The 13,695-nt window shown below is 43.9% G+C and overlaps 1 protein-coding gene across 1 annotated transcript in view; it reads left to right on the forward strand.

Annotated features, from left to right (window-relative positions):
* usta (uronyl 2-sulfotransferase a) overlaps positions 1-13,695 on the forward strand; it is a 49,944-nt gene that overhangs the window by 20,314 nt on the left and 15,935 nt on the right. The window contains exon 2 of the mRNA XM_068724621.1: positions 7,687-7,730. Within this exon, the coding sequence (XP_068580722.1) occupies positions 7,687-7,730 (44 nt within the window). The remainder of the gene's footprint in view (positions 1-7,686; positions 7,731-13,695) is intronic.

A 13,695-nucleotide genomic window follows, 5' to 3' on the forward strand; every position in this document is an offset into this window, starting at 1 on the left:
TCGCTAAAATGTCAAACTGTTCCTTTAAGTTCTGATTCTCTATTCAGTGGCCTCGTTCCAGCTCCTCCCAGATGTGATTGTTTTCTTAGGACTCCGCGTTTCATCTGCGTGTCCTCGGCCGTGGGGTTAAAGCGTGCTGCTCTGATAGAGCGCCTTGCACAGATTCCAGATTCCAGGCTTTCTCAGCGGCTACATGCACATCCGAGCATGAAGCCCAAAGCAAGCAGATAGCTGACGGCGCTCAGAGTAAAATCACAGGCAGTGGGAGGAAGCCAGCAGGTTTAAGACTCATGGAACAGTTATTAAACGTATAAAGCAATGATTCTTTGCATGTTGCGGCGGGAGTTGCTCACCCTCAGTGTTCGTAACGGCAGCTGTTTCGTTTTTTTTCACGGTGGCCAGAAAAAGAACCCTTCATGGCTAGCGACATAAAAGGCCAACACAAATACAAAATACATGTTAAGATGTGGTTCACCAGCACTCTAAAGATATCTGATTTGGTGATGAGTGCGCACCCAGCTCTTTGTGTTTCCCCGTATTTATCTATAGCACGCCTCATTTGTGACTCTGCAGCATCGCCGGCGGATCCTAAAACAAGGCCGTAGATTGTTTACAGTTCCCACAACCGGCTGTTGTCTGTTTTTCGACGTTGTCACGATGAAAGAAGTTGTAAAAACAGATTCTAAATCCCTTTTTGTCTTTCCAGTTTCTGTATGATTTGCATCGCCGATGGTTACCGGTTGGATCTCAAAAACAAGCAGGATGATTCAGCTGAAAACTGGTGAACGTTCATGTCAGACAGTTGTGGCATTTCACAAGCGAGTCATATTGTTGGTCAGCACTAGCTTCTGTGTTGACGATAAAGAACAGGGACACAGTGATAAACAAGCTTGTGTCGCCACAAAAGAGGAGATAGACTCTTTTTGGCTTGGTTGATGTAAACACAGTTAAAGCAGGGTGTTCGTCTGGCTTCTTTCATTTGGGCAGAACCTTCTGTCCCATTTGCAGCCGAGCCAAAGTGGTGGTAAATTTACTAATTACTATTTACTATTACAGTTAAAGCTCCCAGTGAATAATATAACATATAATGTGTTAAAAACACTGGTTTAAACCACAAAATAACATATTTGTAATATTAAGTATTTAACTTGATCTTTAATTCATTCACTAAGTTATAATTATATTAAGTTATAATTACCATAATGTTTATACTCCATACCGTTATGTAAAACTCCAAGTTCACAGTTACAGTGTTAATTTCTTATCCATACAAAGACTTGACAGACACAATAACGTGTATTTATGGAAAGACAACATCTTGCCGGTGCTAATTGCACAAAATCTCACAACAAACTACTTCATTTACTCTCTTACACCACCCCAGTTCCAGTTGTGTATGGCACATTTGTCACCAGTGGTGATTGTGTTTAATATTCGTTGTCGATCTCTCCGTAAGATTTAAAGAGTCCGCTCCATTTGACTGCTTTTGTAGGGGTGTGTGGGGAAAAAAAATCACTGGTCAATCAAAAGGGCCATACAGGCTGTGTATCCGTAAGGAAAGGCTGGCAGCACCGCTGGTGTCATGGGCCACACACACATCCACAAGGTACAAGCTGTAAAAGCACTCTGGTGCTCTCTAAAGGGGAAGTGACTCGTCCAGAATTAGCTGACAGAGCATGTGGTTGACCAGAAATCCCTGACAGCATCACATCCGGTGATTAAGATTATTTTCTGATTCTGACGTATGATTCTTTCTCAGTATTGAGAGCAGCACAGCGACGATAACCTACATTCTGAGCGGTTGATGAGTGATTTACTTCTCCTGCTTTGGCTGTTTGGTGTCAGACATCTTTTCAGGGTTTCAACTGTTTGCCCAACTTTCTACTGCGTGGCTCATTTCTTCATTTCAAAGCCAGATTTTCTAGAGGCGTTCGGTGCTCATAGACTGTGTGACCGCCTGCCAGATAGAGTAGAGTCTCACAACGTGAACACAATGCACCTGGAGTTCAGCATCTGTGCTGTGAGATGTGATTCAGAAAGTAATGGGAAATCCTTTTCCCTTTAACTTTATATTCAGGAATCTTTGCCTTTGGGTTTTAACCAGGTGATTCTCTTCTACTCCACATGTGGATACTTTGCAAAGTCCCTCACTTGATTTGATTCACTTTGCTTTGCTGCTTCAAAGTCAGAGACATCAGATGACTCATCTGGGTTCTCGTAGATCAGTTGTCATAGTGTGTCATAGTGTGCTACTCCCGGCGTTTTTGAAATGCACTGTTGGTTAAATGCGAAACTGATCAACCGTTGTCTAACAAGACATGCAATAATTGATTCACATTTGTTCATTTCTTCAGTTATGAATGCTACGGGTTGTCGTACGGCATCTTTGTCGTCTAGTTTACCCTTTAACTATTTTTAATACATAACAATACAAGCACTGACATGGTATAATTGTATGAGTCACTCCTGTTTCCTCTTTTCTTAACATTGGAAATGATTACGCTTTTTCTTGTCTTTTATTTATGGCTTCTGCGCTGCACAGCCACCAGAGTCAACAGCGCTCTGCTGGCTCATCGGTTTAGCGGTATACAGTATACACGGTGGCAACCGCTAGTGTCCACAAATGACATGCTGACTGTCATCTTGAAGTCTCCCAACCCCTGCAAATTCATATGCATGTGTGTCCTCCTACTCCATTTCACTAACCAAAATTTTAGGGGAGCAATAGGTCCACAAATTAGTCTCCCTTCCAAGTTTTAGCCTTTGGGCACCTGCAATAACATAGCAACGGCACAGCCTTTCTATTTCTGTCAAAAAAGCTGTCTGACCATTGTTGACTCTCCAGTGACTGAGGGGTGATGTGGAGCAGGGCGTAGTGGGTGGAGACCCCGGCCCTAAGCTTGGCTTCCTTCTGTAATTAGGTAGATGGGTCACGCTACGGGTCTTAAGAGGGCCACTCCCTCGCTCCAAATCAAAGGGTCGGGTAACCGCACACACATTGCACAGACAAACACACACAGAAAAGCTTGTATGTAACCCGTGCACACTGACTTTGTTTGCATATGCTCTCTATTATGGCACAAATGTTTTGTAAGAACTGTAACCATAGACGTGTGTCTAGTTTAACTGGGTGTGTTTCACACAGATGGATCAGACAGAGGTTATGTAATTGTTCAACAGACTGGAGTGAGGTAGCTTTCTGTCTGTCCGTCCCGTTTGTGTTGAATGTAAACCCTGTAGCAGCGAGCACACACCTTCATTCAGATAGTGAAGCCGCAGCAGGATGCGGTTAAGGAGGAGAGAGTTTAGTCTTCACAGTTTTGGGAACCTGTAATCTGGTTTCACATACATAATACGTTCCAGCGCAGCCGCTCCGTAAACCTTCCGTCCTCTCTTTGCGTCGTGTCCCACAGCCGAGCGGCGGCCCCTCGACTTCCACACTGCGCCTATCCTCCCGGCCGTATTCTCGACAGCCATCCCTGTGTGGTTTTCCGCTCCCACCTCAGCCTATTCTGGGATGTGCTCTTTTCCTAAGCTCTACTTAGCCGGGTCGCCAATTTCACGAAGCAAAAGAAATGGTCTATGCTCTAAATACATGTTTATGAAATTCCCAAACTTGCTGTAGCATTCCTGAAGCAGGCCAACACCAAAGGGAAAATTCCAGAGCCTGAAGGAATTGTTGCGGGATGACGCCCAATGAGTTGTTCCCGTAGAGATCTCTGTACGCCGTACAGTTCTTTGGTTTGAGATTAACTGTCAATTCAATATTTACAAAATGCATGTCTTACAGACCAAAGCTATGTTTTCTCCACGCCAACGAATATGTATCCTGTGACAGTTTTCTGCATTCAATTTTTCTCGGCCTGATTTCTGACCTCTGAGTTGTTTTTCCACATCTCAATTAAAATGTGGAAACACAGCCGAGCTAATCAGAGCTTTGTAGGCGAGTCATTTCTTCACAAAGGCTCAGCTAATGAGGTGACTAATTGCTGTAGGTGGTTCCTGGACAGGGGCAGCGTCTGGCCTTGTTTCCTTTTCTTTTTGTGTTAAAAGTTGAATCGGATGCTTCTTCTAATGTAAATACAGGGTTCATATTTAATAGGAGTAAGGATAGAGATGTTTGATGGTGGCTTGCTGTTGTGTGAGTAGAGTTGTAGTTTGTTGTCTTTAAATATGTGGGAAAAAAATATTGAGTGATTGGTTCCCTCAGCAGATTCACAATAATTAGATCCTGTTGTATTTTTTTATTCATGCAGAAAATATGTTTGGCAATAATCAGATTTACAGACTTTCTCCATTTTGTTCTGACAAATAAATTACGTTGCTGCTTCTGCGGTACTACTCGCATGTGTTGTCCAGAAAATCTAAACATGTAATGATATGTGGAGATGGCTTGCTGTGCAGATCAGACGCTTTTATTGGCTAAACAATTTCTCTTAATTCAGTGAAGACGGACCCTTTGAACAGTTATTGTGGGAGTGGAAGTAACACTCGCTTCCAACATGTTGCTGTTCCTAAATCAAAACCAGTCGGCTTTAAAAGCTTCAGATGTCTTTTGGTTCATTTGTTTTTATTTTATTTTATTTGTTTCTTGGTAATATATACACACTTTTTTAGAGTTTGCGGATTAAAGCCCTTGATGCACTGCTGATTTATGTTGTTCATCTTGCAGTATTGATTAGATAATGTACTTAGGGCTGGTTATGCAGCTGCTCTTAACCAGAGGCGAGTAAGTGGATCTTGTGACACAGTAATCCAATTAACCATTTAGCTCCAGGCCCATGCATACCTACACTCTGGTTAGTTTCTCCTTTAATCACGTACACACACACACACACACACACACACACACACACACACACACACACTACATACCATAAGCATGTGGATGTTCAAAGATGACACTGACCTTTGTTTAATTTGGGAATTCTTCCTCCAAGGGAGTCCTCTGCCACTTAGCTGTTTCTCCACTTGACCGTTCATGACTTGTACTCGTGTCAGCTTTGGGCTGGAGGACGGCGTGTCAACTTAACTTTGTTTTTAGGTTTACATGCGCAACAAAACTACTTGGTTAGGTTTCGGAAAAAGGTTGTGTTTTGGGTTAAAAGCAGTAAGTTTGTTCCAGAAGATAACTCTGAGTAATGACTAAACGTTGACTTGGTTTGACGTGAGACAGGACTCGGGTCTCCTGGATCAAAGTCCTGAGTTTGTCTGACGCGTCCATCCTGCCATCCCAAAACACCCGATGTCGACTTTCTTGGTAATTCAACTTCTTCAGTCGCTCTGGCCGTCTGTCATGACACAGGTGGGGTTTACGCTGGGGTTAAATGAACCATACAGACGCACAAGATGCACCTCGCTGCGTAGTTCTCACTGACGAGCGCCAGACAAAAACAACATTAGTGAGGTGTTGGCCTACCACACTCTGCCAGAACAGTTTCACTGCTTCTTGGTGTAGATTTTACAAAAAAACTCTATTGGTGAGATTCAGCTCCAGTCTTCCAAAAGAGACAACGGACCCCTGGGCTCAGACGTGCAACAGCGTTGTTCACAGTTGTTTCACAAGAACCTTAACCCTGGAGTCTTGTTGAAACTATTTCCCTCATCCTAGGGATGAACAGAGGCTTAATCCTTCTCCAGATCCACAATGACACGCCTCTCTACCAGTTATATATACCAGACTGTTTCTTGTCCGGACCAGGATATGATCAATAATCCACCCATGCATATTATAGGATTCCCATAATTGTCATACTTATCCAACCATTCAGAGAAGCCCTATATCCTGAAGGAGCATCTGTATTTGTGTCATGTTAGGTGAGTTATTAAACGCAGTGCTGTTTCTGAAGGTTATTCCTGTAGGAACAGGTGGAGCAGTGTAGGGGGCAGAATGAAGTCATAGTTATCAAACCATAGAATGTTTCTTATTCAAGCCAATGTCTCTGAATGTGCCATCCTTTTCACTGACTTTGAACACTGGAGCAATTGGACAATGGGGTCGATGAAGTTGCTTATGAAGTTGATTTTCCTCTCTCTGTAGGGCGCAGGACAGCTGTCAGCTTTAACAAGCATCGTTCCCTGGAAAGCATTAGTTCCAATCCCTTATCCAAAATGCTAATGAGAAGCACACACAGGAGGAGGAGAGGGGTTGGAGGTCGTGGGAGGCGTGGGGGGGGGGGCTGTTATCTATGATGGATGACAGAACAGAGATGTTTGCACTCACTGCTTCCTCTCCCTGCCATGACCTCAAACGCTGCAAACCGTCCTCAGCATTCCTCAGGAAAACCGCGTTGAGTTATGAAGGAGAGACGCAGCCATATGCAAAGGTAGATCAAGTTTAACAAAAAACAAAGGTGAGAATAATAGCAGCTGTGTCAGTAGTGACACGTCCAGCTCCTGGTGAATCAATGAGCCACAACACACACACACAGAAAGTCAGCCAGGTTGTGCGTTACCGTTAGCGTGTGAACGTGTTTGTGATATTGCAACAGAGCCAAACGGAAGCAGATCGGATCTCAGTGTCAGGCTAATTACTCAAAGCGTACACACCACTATCTTAAGCTTAAACAGTACTCACAAAGTCATGCAACACACTTCCAGCACAAGCACACAAAAGCATAACACAAGTGTGTGCCAAGTGGGAACCTTCGGCCGGTTATAAACAGTGTGCGTTCATGCATCACTTCTTGCTATTTGCATCTGTGTGTCGGATCACATTTCTCAGACACAAGGAGAGATTGTTCTCCTGTGTAATATTTCTTCTCTTTATAGCCTTGCACTCCGCCCCCCCCACGCTCTCCCATTTGTCATCCTCCCTCTCTCCTGGGCGAGCCACCTGAATGCTGTAAATGCGATGGGAAGCGATGGGTCTTTATGGGTCAGGAAGAACCAAAGAAAAGGCCGCTGTCTGAAGCCAGGGCCTGGATTTGGAGGCACATGTCCTAAGTGTGGGGGAGCCTTCGATGAGCTCCGTCGTTCACCTCACGAAACAGCTTCACAGTGTTCGACACACAGCGCATAAAGACACGGTAGCTCTAAGTCTTAATGAAGAAGAGTTGCGCTGTGTTCTGTGGGGTTTGTTGTGTCGGGCCGTGGGTTTTTAAGTGAAGCGCCACCTGTTGTTTAGTGCAGCCTCTGGGTGTGGAACAAGAGGGAACATGAGGAGAGGAACTAAAGTTAGATGAATCTGATTAATGTGGGCACAGTGAAACAAAAATAGCAATATTTACTCAGACCGTTTCAAGATACAAGAGAACAAAAACAAGTGACGCTCATCAAGAAAACATGTCAATTATTCCAACTGGATATAATTAAACAAAACTGCTTTGAAGTTGACTTGGGTTGGGAAATACAATCTCATCTTGTTTCCAAAGGGGTTCATGGGAGAGTTTAAGAGCCACCCGTATTTAAATAAAGGGAGTAGTTTGATACAGTTTATTTATGAAACGCTGGTATCTGATCTGCACAAATGCCATGTGTCATTTCTGTACCGTGAATGAAAAAGTCAAACCGATGCATCCTTAGTTGAAATCCCTGCTTCGTGCAGCTATCATGCTGATGCAAAGCAGCCGATTCTGATGCCCAGCCATTCTTTTTAGTGACGATGTTTGAGTCTTCTGGTCTTCTGTGAATGGTTACAAGATGTATTTTCAGAATCCTGACACGTTTACTTTCTTGTCTCTGCAGGTGAATCCACATATCTGGATGACCACGGACCTCCTGCTCTAAGAGTAAGTCTTCCTCTTTATCTCTCTGTTATTTCCTGTTACACCCCTTTTCCTCTTTTATCCCAGTTTCCCCTTTCTTTTTTTCTTTCTTCACTTTTCTTTCCTACCTCTCTTCCTCTCTCTGATGTGCTGCCCTGTGTTTCCAAGCCAGTTCAGTCCAGTCAGGATAAGGGTTAGGTCTGTGTGAATGATCTGCGTGCAAACTCTCTCTAAATACCAACTAGACCTGGCTTCAGTGCTACAGTAGTGCTCTGAAATCTCTCTCTCTCTCTCTCTCGCACACACACACACACACACACACACACACACACACACACACGGCGCTGACACAGAGGCCTTGTATTCATCCAGCTGCACGTCTGCATGACCATCTCTCCTCCATGCTCCGTCTTTCTCTCCCTGCCAACTTCTTTCTTCCTCTGTCTGCCCCTTGTTTATTATCTCCTTCTTGAATCAATCACCACCTTATTTTCACCTCATTTCTCACTTTTTCTCTCCGCTATTCGTCATTATTTTGTTATTCTCTCGTCGCGATCGGAGAGTCAGTGTTTTTCCGTAACGTTTAGCGCGTCAACGTTTGGTTACAGGTTAGTTTGTGGCAGATGTGAGCAGCTGTTCGGTTAGGTCACATCTGGGCGTTGTTTGTGAGTTATGTGTTTACTTTGAAAAGTCTCTTCTGGCCACCGAGCCAAACCAGGCAACCACAGCGCTCGTTTCCTTCAGATCGTAGTGAAACAAACTGCGGCTGAACAGTTCACGTTTCTGCTTCAGTTACAACAAGCTCACAATGCCGGTTTACTTCATAAACACTGTCAATGCCAAGCATTCAGTATTATGCGGGCTTGTAGAAATGGATGGATGGAAATGAAGTCTAATAAATCAAAAATAGTTTCCACCATTTTGCATCGAAGATGAAGCTGAGAGTGTAACAGCTGGACTGTGTCCTGAGGCAGCTCACATTATTATACAAACACAGAAGCGCTGGAATTCATTTTGACATAGAAAAGTGTGATTTTAATGGAAGGGACTGAAAAAGATGAATTTACTTTATGAATTTTCTCTTTATCTTTTTTAATGAAAACATGTTCCTTTCTAAATGGTGTTTAGTAATTTAAGCAGACATTCATCACATCAGAGATTTGTACTCAATGTCACTGTCGATACAGCCATCTGGATCTGCTCCAGTTATTACTGTCGGCTCGCAAAAAGAACGCTTTACGAGCAGCAACTTGTGTTTTGTGGACTTTTTTTGCCCCAGGTTTTTCCTCTCAGGCTTCATATAGTACTGGTTGCCCCGTCCTGAGACTGGTGTGGGTACATCCCATCTTAGTCGATCCCACTGGGGACGCTTGGAAAGACGCAGGAGACCGTGTGAGGAGAGACGAAACGAGGAAATACGTCTTTTCCTCAGCTTCTGATGACGGCGGCAGCTGATCACAGCTGGATCAGCTGGATGAGCTGTGATCAGCTGTGATCAGCTCTAACAGCTGTAGAGACTACTGATGGAGTGTGTGTCTGCACACACACACATACTAACAATACTTCTAGAGGCAGCTGTCCCTGCCAGAGCAGCAGTGTGTTCTGTCTGTAGCCTGTTACCTGTTACACAAACACCTGCACGAGAATAACAACAGGCATTCTGTGTTGATCATTTCTACAGCAGAATGTGTTCATACTTGTTATTCATTATTTGCATCTGTATTTATTGATATTCTGTTTGTGAATTCATCATTTAATAGCCCAGCATATGATTATGGTTTCTCTCGAACGGTGGAAATTATAGGTTAAATGTTTCAGGGGAAATATTCATATCAAGCCCGACCTCAGGAATTATCAGCCTCACTTGACTGAATGGAAACGACAATAAATTATGTAAAAGGTATTTCTTGTGGCAGACGGACAGACGCTCCTGCTCCCTCTGACTTTACTTGTGTCCGTATTAAACGTTAGGCTGAGCAGGGATCTAACAGTTTGTGAAAAGACACATCTTTTTAATCAATTAGACTAGAAGTTTAATCTCTGATCTGTCTTCTCTCCGATTTTACTGTAAACCTCAGGATGAACTTGATGTTGAGACGTATCAGATCAGTCCGATCGCCTGCAGCATACCCTACGTCCTTGTTCATGGCTCCTTATGGATGGCTCCTACATCATTTCTCCTCAGAGCAGGAATAAGAGCTTTGAGGCGGCCTTCGACATGGTGGTGAGGAGATTTCAAAATAAGAGACTCGAGCAGCCTGGTGGAGCTTGTTGGGGCTCGACACGGCCTGAAGAGCTGCAGACACAAATCAGGGCTGAAAAAAAACCCTGACATCTGCTGTATAATTTAATCTTTCATTTTAATAACAGTGAATTTTCTCCTAAAAAGAGCTGAGGCAGTAAAGGAGGTTCAGCAAAGATGCAAACGCCACATTATTACCCAGTTAACTGAATGTGATGTGAGGTTGCTATAGTTAATACGTGATGCATTATAAAAGATGTATTGGGCTACTATGTTTGTGGAAGTCCCACCAAGTTCCTGAAGTTTGAAATCAATAAAGTATTACCATATAGACACAGACAAGGCTGACTGCGATCACACTCTAGCTGCTAACTTTGATTGACTCCATATACGTCGTCATCTCACCTCCCAGACAGATGACGCTAATGCCATGTCAGTGGCAAGCGCTACATCAACCACATCTCTCATTATCTGCCCGCTGACGTCCCGCCGCAGCTGAGGTTGATCTTCTATTTCGGCAGAGGTCGGTCGCGTTGCAGCGTGTGCACACAGAGCTCCTGGTAAATGACGGGAAAGATTAGAAATTGAGTTGAAAGCTCGACGTAAATGAAAGCGTATGGAAAAACCACGCTGCTCTCAGAATAGAGTTATGAGTATGTGTATGGAAACGTAGCAAAAATATCCCCTCTGTGTTTTTACACGCGTGTAAAACGTGTTTCTTAATATCGCTTCAGTCATATTCACCATCGTATTTTGTTCTCAATTCTTTAATTGCACTAAATATTTAAAAACAACAGTTTATCGCCGCAAATGTTATATGTGCTTTGAAATGTAAAAAAAAAGATCGATGAGATGAATTCAGATACAAAGAAAGAAAAAGCTCAAATGTCTCCTACAGATTTGTTTGAGAAGTTTCGATGACGTCGTGATTTTCCATATTTAGTGAAACCAGAAAGCAAAACAAAAGAGATTTGCTCTCCGAAATATTCTAACGCACAAACCAATGTTCTTGCAAGCTCGGCGGATTATTGCTTATTCAACAAAAGCATTTCCATCTTCACTTGTCACACGTGAAGTTTCTGTATCCAACAAGTGCAAAGGAGCGTAAAGGAGTCAAAGTTTCCCATTTGCTCTCCGCCATTGAAAATCCATTCATCCTAATTCTCATAAACATAGGATGGAAACTCCGCTGTCACGACTACTTAGAGCAGTGAGACTCCCTCGCTCCCTCTTCGGATGGGAGTGGAGATGAATGGATAGATCATTAATTACAGGAAGTGCCTAGAGTCTCTACTGAGCCCTGACTGAAACCTTAACATGCTGTTCTCCACCCAGTGCTGGATGAACAGTAGAGAGCAGAGAGCAATGCACCCAGAGCAGGGCTAAACTACAAACAGCAGAGTGCGGGTTTAGCGGCGACGTACTGGTGCGTGTTTCCAGGAACTGCAGCAGGAAGTGTTCTTGCAAGTGTTCTTGCACATATTGCCGCTATGTGACTGGAGGTAGCGGAAGTGAGCGGTCAGGCCATAAAGTAGAGACGATAGTTTGTGTGTGTTTGTTGAACCGATGTCACGCTTGAAGCGTTTTGGAGGTTGCGGTGTGTGGGCAGGGTGTTAGGAATGAAAGTAAGAGGAGAGAGAGAGAGAGAGAGAGCAGAAGAGACGGCATGAAAGAGATGGAGAGGTGCAGCAGGACTACTCATCTCCTCGATGTCTGCTTGAGACTGGCTCAGTGCTGTAAATACCACGACAACAGTCTGCCTCTCCGGAGTAGGAGCGCCCAGATCAGACACGGTGGAAAAACAGCTCTCTTATATAATGCTTTTCTTTTTTACACCGTGCATCGACTATTGACAGAATCCCTTACTGGCAGACACTGCGAAACATTTCGCACAGCGTGCATCAGAAAGCTTAGCTCCACAGAGTGGGAACAACAATAGCACAAACTGAAAGGTCGCCCTTTCACTGCTGTCGGTGCCGACGGGAGATTCTGACTCTTTGATGGCATCTCTGATGTTATTCTTGTGTTATACAACGCCAGGCTGTTCGAGGTCTGACACAGTCATTTGTCATCACATCAGCGGGGAACGGTGTCCTGCTAAACACTGCATGTATTTCATTATTGTGATGAGCTGAGAAGTCTGTAGTTACTTGGCAATCGGTAAGGAATGTCGGACTGCTGTCCAAGAGAACCTCCAAACTGCTCAAAATCTGTTCTCCTAACTGAGTGAAAATTTGCAACTATTGATCTTTTCTAGTTTGTTTTTCAAAACTATAATTTGATTTATGAGATTGCTTTACGATCTGTGATGACAAAGCTCCAGCAAGTGACACAAGCTGAAGCACGCCTGTCAACAAACTTGTTGAAGCTTGTCCAAGCACAGATTTCATTTGTGAATTGTTTGTCCAGGACTTTTTCTTACTCATCCTGGGAGAAACCCACGCATCTCCTTTTCAAGAACAGGTTCAGTCTCCAATGAAGTTCCAAAGAAAATAGTCTAATTCCAGGATTAACAAACAGTTAGTGGTGTCAATGTAGTGACGGCCTGTCATCAGACCGAAATTGTAATGAACTAGTTCGCCCTCTTCGTCTCCTTCTTTCTCCTCGCCTCCTCTGCTGTCCATCCTGGTGTTACTTTCTCTTTCTTCTTTCTTGCCTCTGGCAAACATTAAAAGAGGCTCTCGCTGTTTTCACAAAGCCTGGGTGGGACTGCTGCTTTTGGAGGAAAGACAAAATCAGCAAGTGTGTGTTTGGCCACGCTGAGCTCTATGGTGTGGACACTGCTGTAGGCAGCGCTAGAGCTGAAGAGCCCCGAGATTAACGAAAGATTCATGATATCTTCACGTCGCAATGGAGAGAGTGGAAGAAGCTCTCGAGTCAGTCATTCAGCCAACTATCAAACTAGCCAATTTGTTCACAAACTAGCCAGCTCATGAGCCAGTGAGCTAGTTCATTTAGTCAGTCCGACTAGCTTCCAAAAACACAGTGTGTCAGATATCCATCCCCCCTCCCACCCCTTGGGAAATGCACAATCACCATTCCAGACTGGGAATGCCGACAAGAATTTATCACAGCCGCACTTTCCCCCCCCCCCATCTGATTTACAGGAAAGCTTCATTTGAAGTGACGAGGAAGTAGGGTTTTCAAGGCAACACAGAACTGATCTGCCGCTGCTGTTTTTGTGGTAGATCTCTATCACATTTACTGGAAAAGAAATAATCTTCCAGATGTCTTTTAAGTGACCTGTCTCCCTCTGTCTCCCTCTCTCCTTAATTCCTTTAACAGGCCCCAGTTTTCGGACACTCTCGTTCTCACTGGTACATTCGCTCGGATAGCCTTCATTCTTAAGGGGCCACTTGTGTAAACCTTGTAGGCCCTTAGGGATAATTGCCAAATTAGTGCATTCTTGCTGCCCTTGTTGCTAAAATGAATCTCATGTTCAATACGCATGTCAGCCTCAACTTCCTCTGTCTCTGGAAGCAAAGATTTACTGTCACATGCCTCATTTCCACTTTATTTGAGTCTCTGAATCATGGCTGAGCTTCTTGTTTAATTGGTGAGTCATGAGGTGTGTACATGCTTGTGTGCGTACTGTGTGTTTGTGTGTGTGTGTGTGTGTGTGTGTGTTTGTGTGATAAAGCACTACAGAGTTGCTTTGCAGTGAAGTCAGCAGAATATCTGACTCATTGAGTTCAGCGGAGGAATAAGCAAATGAAGAGAGGAGATGAAACCGAAGCATGTCTGCAC

This window comes from Cebidichthys violaceus, unplaced genomic scaffold (assembly GCF_023349555.1).
Source record: "Cebidichthys violaceus isolate CVI_PGR_0920_01 unplaced genomic scaffold, fCebVio1.0.p SCAF_31, whole genome shotgun sequence".
Classification (NCBI taxonomy): domain Eukaryota; kingdom Metazoa; phylum Chordata; class Actinopteri; order Perciformes; family Stichaeidae; genus Cebidichthys; species Cebidichthys violaceus.